Source organism: Diabrotica undecimpunctata, chromosome 4 (assembly GCF_040954645.1).
Source record: "Diabrotica undecimpunctata isolate CICGRU chromosome 4, icDiaUnde3, whole genome shotgun sequence".
NCBI classification, from domain to species: domain Eukaryota; kingdom Metazoa; phylum Arthropoda; class Insecta; order Coleoptera; family Chrysomelidae; genus Diabrotica; species Diabrotica undecimpunctata.
This window is the reverse complement of record NC_092806.1, coordinates 96,016,432-96,033,692: the sequence shown is the minus strand read 5'-3', so window position 1 is coordinate 96,033,692 and position 17,261 is coordinate 96,016,432. Positions and strand designations below refer to the sequence as shown.

The 17,261-nt window shown below is 31.9% G+C and overlaps 1 protein-coding gene across 1 annotated transcript in view; it reads right to left on the bottom strand.

Moving 5' to 3' along the window:
* Positions 1 to 16,543, bottom strand: part of LOC140439800 (glucose dehydrogenase [FAD, quinone]-like) — a 27,460-nt gene extending 10,917 nt beyond the window's left edge. The window contains exons 1-3 of the mRNA XM_072529942.1: positions 16,262 to 16,543; positions 13,868 to 14,086; positions 13,417 to 13,694 (exon numbers count right to left, since the gene is read on the bottom strand). Of these exons, the coding sequence (XP_072386043.1) occupies positions 13,417 to 13,694; positions 13,868 to 14,086; positions 16,262 to 16,442 (678 nt within the window). The 5' untranslated portion in view covers positions 16,443 to 16,543. The remainder of the gene's footprint in view (positions 1 to 13,416; positions 13,695 to 13,867; positions 14,087 to 16,261) is intronic.
* Between the last annotated feature and the right edge of the window lie 718 nt (positions 16,544 to 17,261).

Sequence of the window (17,261 nt, the reverse complement as noted above, 5' to 3'; positions counted from 1 at the left end):
CAAATTAAATATTAAATAAGAGTACAAAATTAAATTAATTTAAAATGACTACAATAACTGGACTGGTCGAAGTTGCAGCTAAGAGTGATTCCGGCATCTGAGAATGGTAATTTATACGTTTGGTATGAAGTGCTGAATTGCTGTTCTCATGAATATTGGCCAACGGTTCGTACAAAGTTCTAATGCGTGCTCAGCGGTTTCTATGGGAATGGGATGATGAAATCTGAAGTCGGCGAACTTAAGCTAGTTCAAGGTTAATATTTTCTCATATAACAGCTCCCCTTATTAGTGAAAAGTCAATGCCATTGATTTGACTTTTACAGAGTAATTGGTGTTTCTGCTTCGCTTTCTTGTTGGACATTGGGTCTTCTTCTGAAGGAGGCTAAGCCCTGAAGTTTCTGTCTAATGGAATTTCTGCGTGGTAATGAAGTTGGAGGCTGATCCTGGGACAAGGAGATTGCAATTTTTGGGAATATTTTGGTTCGGTATTTGCAGAAAAGATATAAGATAACTAGGATAATAATCAGGGATAAGGTTGATATAGTGAATAAGGGTAGATGTTCCTCAATGAATGATTGGCTCATAATATGGTCCAGTTCTTCTGAATATTGGTCCAATTTGTGTTGTGCAATATTTAAGTCATCTACGTTGATTTTACTGAGTTTTAGTGGTTTCAATTTTGATAGGTGACTCTTTGTCTCAAAATGGTCACAGCATCTGTAGGGTACGTTAACTGGGTGACTTCTATACGTGATATTTGTATATTTCTCAATTTGGTCTCTAGCATGAACTCTGGTACTGCCGATGAATGCAATACATTCGGGAATTAATCTTAAGATTGAATTTGTTTTTATTATTTTTGTAGTGACGTCTTTCCTTGCACATTTGATTGTTACTGGTAATGGATCGGAAATGGTTAGTAACCATAAATTTCGGTCAATTTCTTGTACATTGTAACCTTGTGCCAAGAGCATGGACATCTGGCAAGTTTTTGGTAAGTTGCTGAGAGGTTTCAAAAGCTGGGCTTCACATATAGCATCTGTGTCTATGGGATACGGAAGAATGTCTGTACACATTTTTTGGTTTTGACTGATTTGTTTGCATTTTACGGTGTCCATGGGTAAGACATATGAAATTGAATCATCATCTCGCGCTATGTATTTATGAACAGTTGAAAGTATATGATGAAAACCAGTTTGATTATCTAATATTGGTATTGAATATAATTGATACAAGGTGAATATTTCGGGATCAACTAACGGAATTTCGAGGACGAAAACAATTTTTGAATCAAGCTGATAAGCTTGCAGTTTTATTATGTCAATATACTGAGCTATATTTGACATATAAGTGGGTAGAGGCAATACGTTATTTTGTAATGACTGTGAGATTTCTTTTAATGCGTCCATTAAGTCTATGGGCGAAATAATAGAACTATGTAGAATTTGCAGGCGAGAGAATGTGATAGAATTTAGTATATCATTTAAATAATTTTCTAAAAATACGTAGCTTTCCATTAAGGACTCACATACATCTAGTATTTGTAATTGTGCTTGGTAAAAGGAGATGTCATTATTAATGTCCAGAAGTGTAGTCTCGATAGTTTTTAAGTCTTTGTTAAAAGTTTCTTCGTCTATTTGCAATTTTTGAATTGTAGTGTTGAAAGTTCTTATAACTGAAGTGGTAACAGATATTTGATTTTTTAGGAGATTTTCAATTTGAGTTTCATCGGAATTTATCTTATTTATACATTTATTAAAGTATTCGCCATCAGAGGCGTCTAAATTTCCAGTAATAGATTTCCAGATTGTTCCAATACCATTTACTAAACCGCGTTTTAGGCGTTTATTATAAGGTACTGTGTCAGAGGTTATTTCTTTATATTTTAAATTAACGGAGTTTGAGATTTGTTTTAGCAGACTAACATGTGTCTGTACTTCGGCTTGAAAGGCAAGTTTTCTCGGTGTATCCACGTTAATAAATTTTTCTAACAGGTTTTCCAAAATTCTGTCATTATTGGATATTGTAGTTTTGATAGGTAATAATTCTTTGTAAACAAGTAAAGTCCATTTGTCATTAGATATTCGTATAGTTCCTTTTTCATGAAAAAATATTCCAATTGTGTTATTAATTGGAGTGAGGAGAATTTGGGATTGGACGATAGGAAGGAGTCCATAGAATCTGTAAAGGAAAATTATTCAAAATAAGGTTTAAGTCTGTCAAAATTTACTTTAGAGGTTTGGTTAGTTTTGGGGTTAAGGATAATTGCGGAATTTGTAAAAACTTCTTGAATTTCGAAAGGTCCATTAAAAAGATTATCCGATTTTGATTTAATTTGGGATTCTTTTACGTAAACTTTGTCACCAATTTTAAAATCAGGTCTTCGTTCTGAAATATTCTCGTCAAATCTTACTTTCGCCTTTTCTTTCTGTCTTTCTGTTTTTGCTCTGGCTACTTTGTAAAAATATTCCATGCGGTTATTTAGGTCTCGAATATATTTACTCATTAGTGTTTTTTGATTGTATAGAGTTTCTGGTGGTCGGCGTGCAGTGTGCCCAAATATAAGTTCATATGGTGTGAAACCGTGGGTCTTATTCTTTGTGTTGTTATAGCATATTATTGCATAAGGAAGTATAGTGAAGGGATGATCGTTTGGGTTCTCGGCTTGATTTGCTCTAATCATTTCTGAGAGTGTGGCATGAAACCTTTCTATAGATCCATTAGATTGTGGATGGTTAACGCTAGAAAATGTTAGTTTAATGTCGTATAATTCGCATAGATCTTTGATTATAGCATTCTCGAATTCTCGACCGCAGTCACAATGAATTCTTAGTGGTGTTCCATAGTGTTGAAAAAAGAGTAGGAGTGTCTTGACTACTGTTACTGCCTTTTTGTCTTCCAAAGGATAGGCTTGCGTGAATTTTGTCAATTCGTCACGAATAGTTAAAGCATAGTTCCTAGTAGGGTATTCGAATATGTCCATATTTATTCTTTCGAATGGTGTTTTTGGAGTTTCTGTTATGACTAGTGGTCCACTTAAGTTTTTCCTGCAAATCTTAACTTTTTGGCAAATTTCACATGCTTTTACAAATTTCTCTACATCTTTTGTTAAATTCTTCCAATTGTATTTCTGCTTTATTCTTCTGACAGTTTCGTTTATTCCTCGTAATAAGTTGTTTTTACCGCAATGGTAATGATCTAAAATTTGAGGGATTTCGTCTTCGCTGGCTGTTTTAATTATATTTTGACAGATTCTTAATTTTAATTCTTTGTCAGCAAAAATATAAGAAAATATCTCTAGGATAGGTAGTTCGAGATTATTTTCGACGCAATATATTTTTGATTCATCGAATTGATCTTTATTTGCAAAAAGTACAAGAAACAAGTGTGATATTACTCGTTCGGGATCAAACGGTAATGGTATAATAAAATATTTTCGATCTTTTACAGTTTTGCTGTGTACAATATTAATTCTTCGGTTACTATATTCCATGTTTTCTTCGAAAATGTCATTCATTATGTTCTCGTGGAGTTCTTCAAGTTTATTTTGCCAAAAAAATGTAACAATATTTTTGTTGGATTTGTCTAATAAGTCCGTATTCGATGTTTCAATTTTAGAATAATCGATTATTGACTTAGTTCTATACAGTTCGATAAACTTGTCAAGTTCTTCGGACATTTTTTCTATATTTTCTTCATCGTCGTCTTCGTTTTCTTGAGTTTCCGTGTCATCTTCATTCGATGCATGTAATGAGATTTTTGATTGAAAGTTTGCACAATCCTTGAAATGGTTAATCTTTATCCTTGAGAGGGCATCTGCATTTCTGTTTATTTTTCCTGCGCGATGTTCTATTTTATAAATGTATTCTTCGAGTTTTAGGCGCCAACGCGCTAATCGGCTTCCGGGATCTTTTATCGAGAAAAGCCATGTAAGGGGTCGATGATCGGTAATCAGGGTGAATTTTCGGCCAAAAAGATATGGTCTAAAATGTTTGACTGCCCATACGATAGCTAATAGTTCTCTCTCTATAGTCGAATATTTTGTTTCGGCACCGCATAATGTTCTGGAGGCATAAGCTATGGGTAAATCTTTTCCAATAGGGCCTTGCGATAGAACGGCTCCAATCGCGAATGCACTAGCGTCAGTTGTTAGTAAAAATGGTTCCTCAAAATTGGGATATATAAGTATTGGATCTGAAGTTAAAATATTTTTGAGTTCGTTAAAGGCTTCTTTGCAATCAGAATTAAAAATAAAAGGTACGTCTTTCTGAAGTAGTTTCGTAAGTGGTTTAGAAATTTTGGCAAAATTTGGAATAAATCTTCTATAGTAACCGGCTAAGCCTAAGAATGATTTTATTTTTTTGGTGTTCTTTGGTTCCGGGAAGTTTTTGATGCAAGATATTTTAGCTGGATTTGTTTTTACACCATTTTCTGTTACAAGGTGGCCCAAATATGCTACTTCTTTTCTTAAACATTCGCACTTGTCTGGCTGTATTTTTAAATTTGCTTTTCGCAACCTTTTAAAAACTTCTGTTAGTCGTGACATGTGATCATGAATAGTGGGTGAGTAGATAATTATGTCATCCATATACACTAAGCATCTTTCGTTTTGTATTCCTAGGAGGATGTTGTCCATTACTCTTTGGAAAGTAGATGGAGCATTCATTAGTCCGAATGGCATGCGAACAAATTCGTAATGTCCATTTTCGACGGAAAAGGCCGTTTTCTGGATGTCTTGTGGCTCGATTTCAATCTGGTGAAATCCAGACGCTAAATCTAGTGTTGTGAAGTATTGGCATCTTCCTAGTTGGTCCAATAGTTCTGATATTTGTGGTAGAGGATAACGGTCTTGTACTGTGAGTTCGTTGAGTTTTCGATAATCAATAACAACTCGCCATTTTTGTTTTCCTGACGCATCTAATTTCTTCGGTACGACCCAGACTGGACTCGACCAGGGCGAGACACTTTTCTGGATTATTCCTTCTTCTAACATTTTATTAATTTGCGTCTTTACCTCTTCCTTATGTATTTGAGGATATCTATAGGATTTAGTGAAGATAGGTTTAGCGTTGTTTGTTTCGATTTTGTGCTTGATTTCGTTTGTGAAGGTCAGTTTGTCGCCTTCGACATAAAATATATCTGCGTATTCAGTACATATATCTAGAATGAGTTCTTGTTCTTCGCAATTTAGATGATCAATTCTTAGTTGTTCTTTAATTATTCGTGTTCTATCTACTACGGGTTCTTCAAAATCATTTCCGTTGTAGGATAGGATTGTCTCCGAATTTTTGAAAGGTTCGATTGAAATGTCTGAAAATTCGATTGTCTTCGGCATAGCATTAGCATTTAGTACTGAAGTTAAAAATTCTCCATTTTCATCTACATGGACTAATGCATGAGGTAATCTAACTTTTTCTATTTCTTGAGCTGATAATATGGCATCTGTATTTGATAAGTTGCATTTTAGTCTGCATATTTGTTCGGTCCGGCTGTCAATGGTAATTCTGTTTTTTCCTTTTATTCGTTTTCTCTCTGGTCTTTCAAGATTTTTGTCTTGATCTCGGTTTTTTACTATAGTATATTTTTCATTTATAGGGTTTTGATATTTTAAATTTGATTCCTGTTTAGAATCTGATTTAATTTTTATTTTAGGTTCGTTTGGTCTTATTTCTGTGGGGTGTGTCGGTGTTTTGTCTTTAGGAGGTGTGTTTGTCTCGTGTCCTACTTTGTAAAGGGTGACAGTTTTAAAATTTGTATGCAACTGTCGGGATTTAAGATCTATTACGCATTCATAATGATCTAGAAAGTCTAGGCCTATTATGCCATCGAAATCAATGTCTAAATTGAAAATAAAGACTTTGTGAGGATTATTGTCAGTGAAGGGAATTAGGACAGATTCTGTTATTAACAATTTTTGATCGGTTATACCTTGAATAGTAACGTTTTCAGGAAATCTATTATGATAATTGCGTGCTGTGTTTTCTTTAAAAACAGTGATTCCAGCACCTGTGTCGATTAAAAGTTTAAAAGTGTTGGTAGCATCGTTAATGTAATATAAATTTTTTGAACTCATTGTATGAAATGGGGTTACATGAATGTCTGATCGGGAAAATTGAGATTCGGATGAAAGTTGTCCAAGTTGAGTGCTTGGATTTGTTCTTGGATATTCGTAATATCCGTTGAGGGGTTCGTATGATTGGGAGGATGATTTTGATTCTGAAGTGAAAGAAAATCCTGATAATTTTGTGTGTTATTGGTTTCGTAAAAGTTATCAGTTTGCGGATTATTTTCTGTATAATAATCCGTTTCATAGTTTTCATAGTTATCGGTATTATAATAATTATCTGTATAGTAATCGTCTGTATAATAGTTAGTCGTCATTTCATCAGGGTATTCGTTTAAAACATGTGCTCTTTGGAAGTTTGGGTTTCTTTGAATAACAGATGGATGATTTTGATTTTAATTTTGAGATGAAAAGGAAGGTCTCTGTTGGTTGAAATTTGGATTGTTGGAGGAATATTGATTCCTATTAGGGTTCTGATTGTTTTGATAGTTGTTAGGTCCATTATTATATTGGTTTTGGTAACCGTGTGGTCTAGAAAAAGTTTTGTTTGGCTGTACGAAACGTGAAGAGCGGCATTCACTATTTAGATGACCAATGCGGCCACAATTTGTACATTTTGTAAACTGAGATGAGGGTCTTCTCATTGGTTGAGAGGATTTAGGAATAGTCGATCTAGAATTAGATTTTTGTTCTTCAAAATATGACAATTGAAGTTCGCGTCTAATACGATTGCTTGCTTCAATGAGATCTTTTGGATTACTAGCCCTAATAATTTGTCCTAGACGGGGTTCTAAACCGGTTAAAAGTGTGTTTAGGGCCATGGTATCGATTAAGTCACATTGGGCAGTTTTTTGATCTGGGGATAAATTTGCTACTTGGATGGAGGCGTGCATTTTTGCATTCAGAACTTGTAAACGGTTAAAGAAAGTTAGAGGAGATTCGTTAGATAGTTGTCTTAGTCTTTGTAAGTCTTGTATTAAGGAGGTCAGGTCTCTACTGTCTCCGAAATGTAGATTTAGTAATTGTTTTATTTCTGTATAAGAAATTGGTTTTCTAGAATTAATAAGCTGTGCAGCTTTACCTTTGAGTTTATTTTTTACGTGAATCGTTAATAGAACGCGCTGATCGCCTGTGGCCATTTTAAAAGCACAGTCGCACGCATCTAAAAATGTAGAAAGAGAAATCGGATCGCCTTCAAATTCTGGGATAATAGAAAATATTTCCGAAAGCTTGTATGGTTCGATTTCTTGTTGAGTCTGGGAACGTGTCTCGGGCATTTTTCGAGATATTTTTAAACGAAAATGAAAATAGAAGTATGGAGAAATATAAAATGTATCAGTATATAAGGGAGAAAAAAAAATGTGGTGGTATATAAAGGGCAAAAATGTATCAATATAAAAATATCAAATAATATATCAACAAAAATGTATCAAATATACCAAATAAAAATATATCGAGAGAAAATATACCAAAATATAGCAAGTAAAAAAAATATGTCAATAAAACATCAGTATAAAATAGTATGTAAAGAAATATCAATAATTTCAAATATTAGATAATCAACTTGTATTTTCTTTTATGTATCTTGATTAATTGACTTGCAGTATAGTCAATTTCGTAAATTAATATAACAAAATTATTAACGAGATGATTCAAAATCCACTTACATAAAGAAGAACATCGGGATGCCTTGTTCTCTCTGCTCAGCTACCAGGGGCTTCCCTAGGTGTTCCTTCCGTAGATTACAGGAGTGAGGTTGTTCGGAGATGCTTTCTTCTTTAAGGGTTGTCTTGTTCTCTCTGCTCGGCTACCAGGGGCTTCACTAGGTGTTCCTTCCGTAGGTCACAGGAGTGAGGACTTCCGTAGATTCTTTGTTCCGTTAAGGGATGAGAATCCGCCGCTGCCAGTGAGTATACACGTGTTCTAGCAACGTTAACCGGATCCTACTGACTTTGCGCCAATTGTTAGATCACTAATCACGTATTTGACTTTTTAAAAAAGAACTTTATTTGTTACAAATTAAATATTAAATAATAGTACAAAATTAAATTAATTTAAAATGACTACAATAACTGGACTGGTCGAAGTTGCAGCTAAGAGTGATTCCGGCATCTGAGAATGGTAATTTATACGTTTGGTATGAAGTGCTGAATTGCTGTTCTCATGAATATTGGCCAACGGTTCGTACAAAGTTCTAATGCGTGCTCAGCGGTTTCTATGGGAATGGGATGATGAAATCTGAAGTCGGCGAACTTAAGCTAGTTCAAGGTTAATATTTTCTCATATAACATATATATAATATTCAAAGGAGGGAAATAAGGGTAAACAGCTGATAGACAAAGTATACTCTTTTTACTATATCTAATATATTTGGCCTAATTTATTATTATTAAATTAATACATAACTATAATATATTATTAACTTAAACGTAAAGAAAAATATATGAAAACAATATCTAAAAGGTAAAAGAACGAGAATAACAAAACATATAAAAATTAAAAAAAAAGGGTAAAAATATTGATAAAAGCAGCAAAGAGAGACACTTGGAAAAAAAATCGAAGATAAAGTGATAGAATATAGCAAAAGTAACCAAAAGTAATTCTACAGAATCCTGAAGACGATGACAACACAAAAAAAACATGAAATATACAGAAATAAAAATAAAAATGGAGAATTAATAACAGAAACAAAAGAAATAGTTAAAAGATGGAAACAATATTTCGAAGAACTGCTAACAAATATAAACCAAGACGACATAAATAAAGAACAAAATAAAGTATTGAAAAATGGGCAGACAACCCAATTAACGAAGAAGAACTGGAAGAAGCAATAAAAACGTTAAAGTATGAAAAAGCTCCTTAAGTGGATAGAATAACAGTAGATTCTAGAAAAAGCATAGGGAAAATGGAAAACAAATATAACTAAATATAATGAATAAAATATGAAAAATGAAGATATACCCGAAGTTTGGAAAGTATCACTAATAGTACTCATATATAAAAAAGCAGATAGGAGAAAGTGTAACAACTACAGAGGATTGATGTTAGTATATACATGTATAAAACTACACACATTAGACGAAGCACAAAGTGGATTTGGAAGTGTTAGGAGTATGAAAGTACTTACTTATAGAGAAGATACAACTATTAGAAATCATATTGACTTTATATTGCTCGATGACAATTTTAAGAAATACATAAAATCTACTAAAACACACCCTGGAGCTGACATTTAGGGCGATTACAATCCAGGTATATTAGATTTTAGAATAAAATATTTTATTAGTTAAAAGAGAAAAAGTGACAAGAAAAATAGATATCTCACAACTAAAGAACCCTAAAAGGAAAACAGAAATAAGTATCAGGGTTAAAAAACTTGATAAAAACTACAGAAAACTTGGTACAGAAGATATTAAAGTAGCATGGACTATTCTTATAACTAAAATAACAAAAAAATAAGAAAAAGACATCGGTTTCACGAAAAATAATAAAAATAAGAATGGATAATGCAAGAGATCATGGACCTCATGATCCTAAGACGAAAATATAAAACAAACTCGGTAGAATATAAACAAATCAATAAAATCATTAGAAATAAGTGCCGAGAAGCTAAAGAAAACTAGATGTCAACAAAAGTCTAAAAATTTAACAATTTCATAAAAGATACGACAACTTCAATAACCATAAAAAACTAAAAAAGGACAAGTAGTTACAAAAAGAGACAAGAACCAATATTAAGAAATAGTAATAACAAAATAATTGTAACAGTACAGTAAACAAACTGTAAATCTAATAAGAATATATTCAGACACACTTTTTGAGGACGAAAAATAACGAAACAAGAACTCATTCATGCAGTATAAGCAAGTACTTAGGTTATTTGCAGCCAACAAAAGTAAAAGCCAAGACTTACTTAACTAGAGATAACAGAACTACCTATTCAATAAGATTTACGACACAGATAAATTATTCTCAGACTGACTAAAATCAACATTTGTAACATTATCAAAAAAACCCCATTACCCACAATGACTAACGAATATTAAGCTTGACGTCTTATGTTCTTAAAACTTTTTTCAAAATCATCTATACACGAATTTACAAGAAGTATGTGACACTACTGATCCAGAGACATCATATATATATATATATATATATATATATATATATATATATATATATATATATATATATATATATATATATACAGTGTGACCCATTTAGATTGGAAACACCTCTATAAAATTTGAAGTTGTTAACCGATTTTAACCAAATTTTCTTTTAATGTCATGTAATAAAAGGTCTATTGCGGGACAAAATATGAAATATTTAGTTAAATTTTCAGGGCAGTCTACGATACTTTTTCTTCGTCGAAAATGGAGAATTTGTATTAGCAATTTTTTTATTAAAAAAATTTCTACGCCACTGGATTTACAGTGGGTTCAAATAGCTATGACAAAAATGTCATTAAAATATATTTATTAATAACGAAGTTATGACAACTTAAAATTTTAAAACTCACTAAGCTGCGAGTCAAAAAAGAACACCCTGTATCAACAGATAACCATAAAACTAAATATTTTTCAAATAATTTTAATAATAAACCACTACTAGACAAAAAAATGTTTAAAATAGCATAAAAATTTAATGCAAGTAACGCACTTACATTATTACATATTAACTTTACATGCTACAACTTAAATCTCAGTTGCCATGACAACAATATTACTGTTTGATATTATTTGTGTCATACAAATTTCAGTGCTAGCATAAATTTATGCATAATATCTGCAACAATATTTACTTCAAATTCTTTTAATAATATTTTGTGTCATGGCTGCAAGATTAAGTTTGAGAGAAAAAATTGAAATTATACGTATTTTGGAAGATAACGATAGAAGTGCCAGGGAAGTTTGTACAATATTTAATGACAGACATGTGGATCGTCCTAATATTAGCTGCGATACAATAAACAAAATAAATAGAATATTTAATGAATATGGTGCAGTATCATAACTAATTTTACAAAATAACCCGTTACAAAGAAGAAGAGGAAATGATAAAATCAGTTTAGATCATTTCAGAAATAACCCTAATGCCAGTTTATATTTGAATGTGCCTCGAGAGAGTATTCGACGATGTCTTAAGGTAAATAATATTAAACCTTACAAACCAAAATTCTTACACACATTCCAAGAAGGCGACGAAGCAAAACGTTTAGAATATTGTTTATGGGCTTGTTTATGGAATATTCCCCATGGGGAATATTTAAACAATATAAATTTTCTAAAAAACGCGTTGTTTACCGACGAAGCCACTTTCACTACAAATGGAGTAGTATCATCACAGAATTGTCGCTATTGCACAGCAGATAATCCCCATTGGGTAATAAACGGTAAAAGCCAGTATTCTCAAAAAATCAATGTCTGGTGTGGCATACTGAACGAGCGAGTTATTGGTCCTTTCTTTTTTGAAGAAAATTTGAACTCACGAAACTTTTTAGAATTTTTAAACACCGACTTGTGGGATGCTATTCATGAGCTTCCAATTAATGAACGATTAAATTTGCCTATCCAGTTAGATGGGTGTTCTGTTCATTACGCCAGAACCGTGAAGCAATGGTTAAATGAAAATTTTCCGAACCGTTGGATAGGCCGGGGTAGTCCGTTGATAGATTGGCCACCCAGATCTCCAGATCTCACAATTTTAGACTTATTTCTCTGGGGAGTTATCAAACAAAAAGTTTATCAAACCCGTGCAAGAGACGAAAACGAACTTCGTGCAAGAATTCGACAGGCATGTGCAGAAATTACTCCCCAACAACTAAGAAATGTAATTAGAAATATTCATAAACGCTACGACAAATGTGTCCAATTAGATGGTGGATTGGTAGAGGCAACTAGGATTAAACTAAAATTATGTTTCCATGTTTCTGTTAATACAGAGTGTTTTTTTAACGTTAATACAGAGTGTTTTTTTCTTAGTGAGTTTTATAATTTTAAGTGTTGTCATAAGTTTGTTATTAATAAATATATCTCAATGAAATTTTTGTCATAGCTATTTGAAGCCACTCTAAATCCAGTGGCGTAGAAATTTTTTTAATAAAAAAATCGCTAATACAAATTCTCCATTTTCGACGAAGAAAAAGTATCGTAGAATGCCCTGAAAATTTAACTAAATATTTCATATTTTGTCACACAATAGACCTTTTATTACATGACATTAAAAAAAAATTTGGTTAAAATCGGTTAACAACTTCAAATTTTATAGAGGTGTTTCCAATCTAAATGGGTCACACTGTATATATATATATATATTATTGATTATCGAAAAGCATTTGACTGCATTAACTATTAAAAGATGATCTAAATTCTGACTACAACTGGAATAGACGAATAAGACTTGCCAATTATTTTGGAACTATATTGGTACCAAACAATTAAAATAAAACATATAACATCTTATAAACGAATCCCACGAGGAATTCAACAAGATTGAATTGAATCGCAGCTATTATTTAATCTGTATTCGGAATCTATATTAGGCAAAGTCAAAGGAGAAATCAAGATTAACATAACCAGCAAAGACATCAGGTACACTGATGATACCATCCTAATCTTTTTTTAGAGCTCAGAATCCAAATGATTAGATGTTACGATTACTGTGTAACTGTAAAAGTTAAGCAATGGACCCTTAAATAGAAAAAAGGATATATGTCTTTGAAGTGTGTATATAAAAACGAATTCTGAGATTTCCTTGAGCAACTCATAACCTAACAGTTACCCACGATAATGTACTTCAGCGCACAAGTAAAGAAAAACTCTTAGTAAGTATAATCAAAGTAAGGAAAATACAATACTTAAGTAATGTGTTGAAAGGTGAAAGATATTAATTACTCAGAATCATATTGGAAGGTAACAAAGAATCCAAAAGATTATCATGAAGACTCCATAGCTCGTGATTAAAAGACCTGAGAAAACGGTTTTACCGCTCATCCGCAGAAATCTTTCGCTCAGTAATTTCCAAAGCTACAATTGACATTTGGATCCACAACTTTTAAAAGGAGAGGATAAGAAAAAGAAAAAGTTTTTACATTGCTTTTTATTTCGTAACCAATGAATTTTATGTTTAGTTTCGTCATGATCCAACTTTATTGGATATGTAATATTTCTTATTTTTCTATCGAGAATCTTACTTTATGTATTTTTATACATTTTGAAAAATAGCTTATTTTAAAAATGATTTCTGATCTGGAGGCCGAAATATCAAATATTAATGTTAATTTCATATATATGCCTAATTCTCATGATTTATATTCCTATTAATTCTATTGTATATCATTTAATACATACCTTGTGATGCGCTGAACGCGGCATGGGTTGCTCTACCCATAAAGGCCCAGAAAAATTATGATATGGATAATCAATTGGCGCAGAAGGATCCGTATGATGCAAATGTTCTGATTTTAAGAAATAGGGTAAAACATCATTGTAACACCATCCTTTGTTTCCCATGCTACACCAGAGGTCAAAATCTTTTCTGCTTCCTCGCGTGTAAATCAAAGCATTAAATATGCTTGTTCCACCTACCGCCTTTCCTCTCATATGAGGACATCTATTGCCCTCATAACCTAGAAGATATGTAACAAAACCAAAACAATATGTCAAATGTTAAACCAAAATATTATTGATATATAATTGTAAGAAAAATTAAACTAGATTTTCACATTATGACTCTAATTAGTTTAGAAATAAAATAAAAAAAAAGTATATAATAAATACAATATGGAATATCTGTGCGTACCTAAACAACAATTCTCTTGAGGTTCGCTGTAGTAACCCCAGTTATAATCGCTCATCACAGTATACCTGCTACTCATCCTGGTAATGGCGGTGACACTATTACCAAATTCACCAGCTTCTAATACCAAAATTCTCCAATCAAATATTTCAGATAAGCGTCTTGCTAGTACCGAACCCGTCGATCCTGATCCCACGACAATGAAATCATATTCACCAATATCTAAAAATGGATAGAATTTAACAAATATAAATCTCAATTTTGTTATTTTGTTAACACTTAAATCTAAAATTTCATACTATAGGTTTTAAAGGTTAGGTTCTAGTAATTGAAACTTTATAGTACCCAGTCAATGAAAGGGATAAATTGTATTGATCTTTATTTATTTAACACCTGTACAATTTCTGAGTTTCGTTGCTGGAAAATATAAAAACTGCTCTTTGCCAGTAAAACACATCTTGATTTTTGTCGATAGGTCACTTGAATTAGAAGATATCGAATTTTTACCGTCCAGTTGATACACATTTTATTGAACATTGATTTCGCGCTCTGACATGCAAAATCGACGGTCGCTTCAAGCGTTGTTTTTAAGAGAACAGTTCATTCTACACAAAAAATGCTTATAAACATTTTTAAGTTTATCTTAGCTACATTTTTCATTAAAACATTTTTTTCTACGGTGTACAGATTCTTGCTAAATCGATTTTTTTACGTTTTTACCCCCCTGCGAGGGGGGTTTTAGGAGGAAGCCCAGGGGTAAAAAACTTTTTGCATCTTTTTGGGGTCTCAGAATTAATATTCTCTGCAAAATTTAGCTTGTTCGTATGATTTTTAGAGATGCAGTGGCATTTTCGTCTTTGACGACTGGATTGTATTTATTTGTATTGATTGTATTTTTATTAATTGTAATTTGCAACTTTGTACTCTGTACAAATATTTTCCGTGCTGGGAAGTTTTGCAATAATTTAGCAAGTTGTCTAATTCTATTGGCAGTTGAATATTCTCGTAATTTATGTATATTATAGATTCCATTACAATTATATCCAGGAAAATTAGGAAGTTAATATTAATGTGAGATTACAAAAAGGGTTTAATTTGTGACTAAAAGCTTTTGACAGAGTATGGCTGAAGGACGTTATGCACCTTTTATACAATAGACAAATTTTATAAGATGTCTTTAAAAAAGTCAAAGATATATCGGACAAGAAAATTTAGGCCAGAATAGACGGACAACTGACAGAGAAAATAAACACAGGCTCAGTTATAAGCTAAAGAGGCTCCTTATGCCCCCTACTTTTTAATCTCGCAATAGATGAAAAAATTGAAACCGTAAAGAGAGGTAAAGATTAAAAAATAAACAAACGACGATCATATTCTAAGCAGACGATGCAATACTAACAGAAATAAATAAAGACGACTTACGGGATTGGTTCATCAATTTAACATAATAGCAAAGACAATAAACATGGTCATGTCAGTCCAGAAAACGAAAACAATATTCATCAGCAAATACAGAAAGCCAATAGAGCAGTAAGGTGTCTAAATAATACAATACGGAGGAATGAAGACATTGAGATGAAAACTAAGACAAAAATTTACAAAACGACTATAAGATCAATAATGGCTGAAACGATATCTGATACATTCAAAACCAAAAGATTGCTCGAGATAGCCGAAACACAAATACTAAGAAGAATCATTGGAAATACACTGAGGGATCGAAAAAGAAATGAAAAACATTATGCAAGGTAGAAAAAATAGGCAACTTGATACTGAATAGAAAGAGAGAATGAAATAATTATGAAGCAGAATGAAAAACGATACGGTAGTCAAGATAGTAAGAGACAACTCGCCGTGGGGTAAAAAAAGGGTGGGCTGACCACGGACAAAATGGAGTGACAATATACCATAAAGGCGCAGTCTAAGGAAACCCAGACAGGTAGAATTGCCTAATAAGAAGGTAGAAGAAAAAAAAAGGTCTGCTTTATTTATAAAACCCCAGTAATAAATGTAAAAAAATATGCCTAATTTCGCACCGTATATTCCACCAGGTTACCACCACCAGTACTACAAAAATCTTTCCATATGTTTTAAGTCGTTCATGCAATGACGGAATTATGAATAAAACATTATAACAGTGAAGCAACTTAAATAAAGTTCATTTCTTTAATTAGTTTTTGTTTCGGTTTCTTGGTTATTATAAAGTATTATAATTTTAATCTGGCATGTCATAAATGGTAAAAAATACAGAATAATAAATGAATAGGCTCATTTCTTACACATTAATTAGCAAAATACTATATCAAAATTTAATTGGAGTGGAGTTAGTTCACTTTTAAAATGAATGATATTTACAAAATAAACTTAAAAAATGTTTGTGTTTAAAAAGACATCTACCTTCAGGATAATGTTGATTTCCTTTGGGTTTGTATTTAATAGAGCTTGTTGGCAGCTCATAATTTTTAGCTTCTTCAATTGCTTCATTTATTAGTTTTTCATATGCATCTATAACTTTTTCCGGAACACAGGTCGTTTGCTGGGCAACAGTAAACATACATACCAAATAAACCAGTAACATATTAGGTGTAATAATTTTAAATGTGAATATGTTATAATAGGTATAACATGACTGAACTAACTTTTAATATATCCATTGAAACTTTTTCGTGTGTTGGCAATTTTTGATAAGGAAATTTTATTAAAGCATGTATCTACAATAAAGCTGTAACTTAAATTACTCAAGATAAAGTTTTAAAAAGCGTGTCAGATATAAACATTAAAAATTATATGTGCAATGTTTTTATAATATCTATAATATATGTAAAATCGAGATATGCATGTGGACAATATTTTTTAACATATTTGTTTTGCAACAATAAATATACCTAAACTTAATTATCCTTCATCACGGTTTATTCTGTTTTCTTATTTTTTTTTAATCACACGGCGGTTAAAAGTCTTAAAACATATTTTTGAAAAAGATTATTCAGTATTAATCATTGGGTAAATATTTTTTCTTTTATAAAATCATTACAATCAATTAATTTTTATTTTATTTTTTTATTACCTCCTCCTCAAATTCTTCTTTTTTCAGATTACATTGGTAAACACAGCCTTTATGATGTAACTAATGACAATGGATTAAGATTTATTAGTATGGCAACTGCCAAAGGCATGGTTGTGGGAAGCACATATTTTAATCACAAGAATATCTTCTAATAAACCTAAATATCACCAGATGGAAATTCCACAAACCAAATTGACTATTTTGTAATTGACAAAAGGCATTTTACAAATTAAAAATAGATATTTAAAAAAACTAAGAAAAGAGGGGAAACGCATACACCGAAAAAAAAAAACGAGAATAAGAAAATAACATATTAGAGCGGCTCAGAAG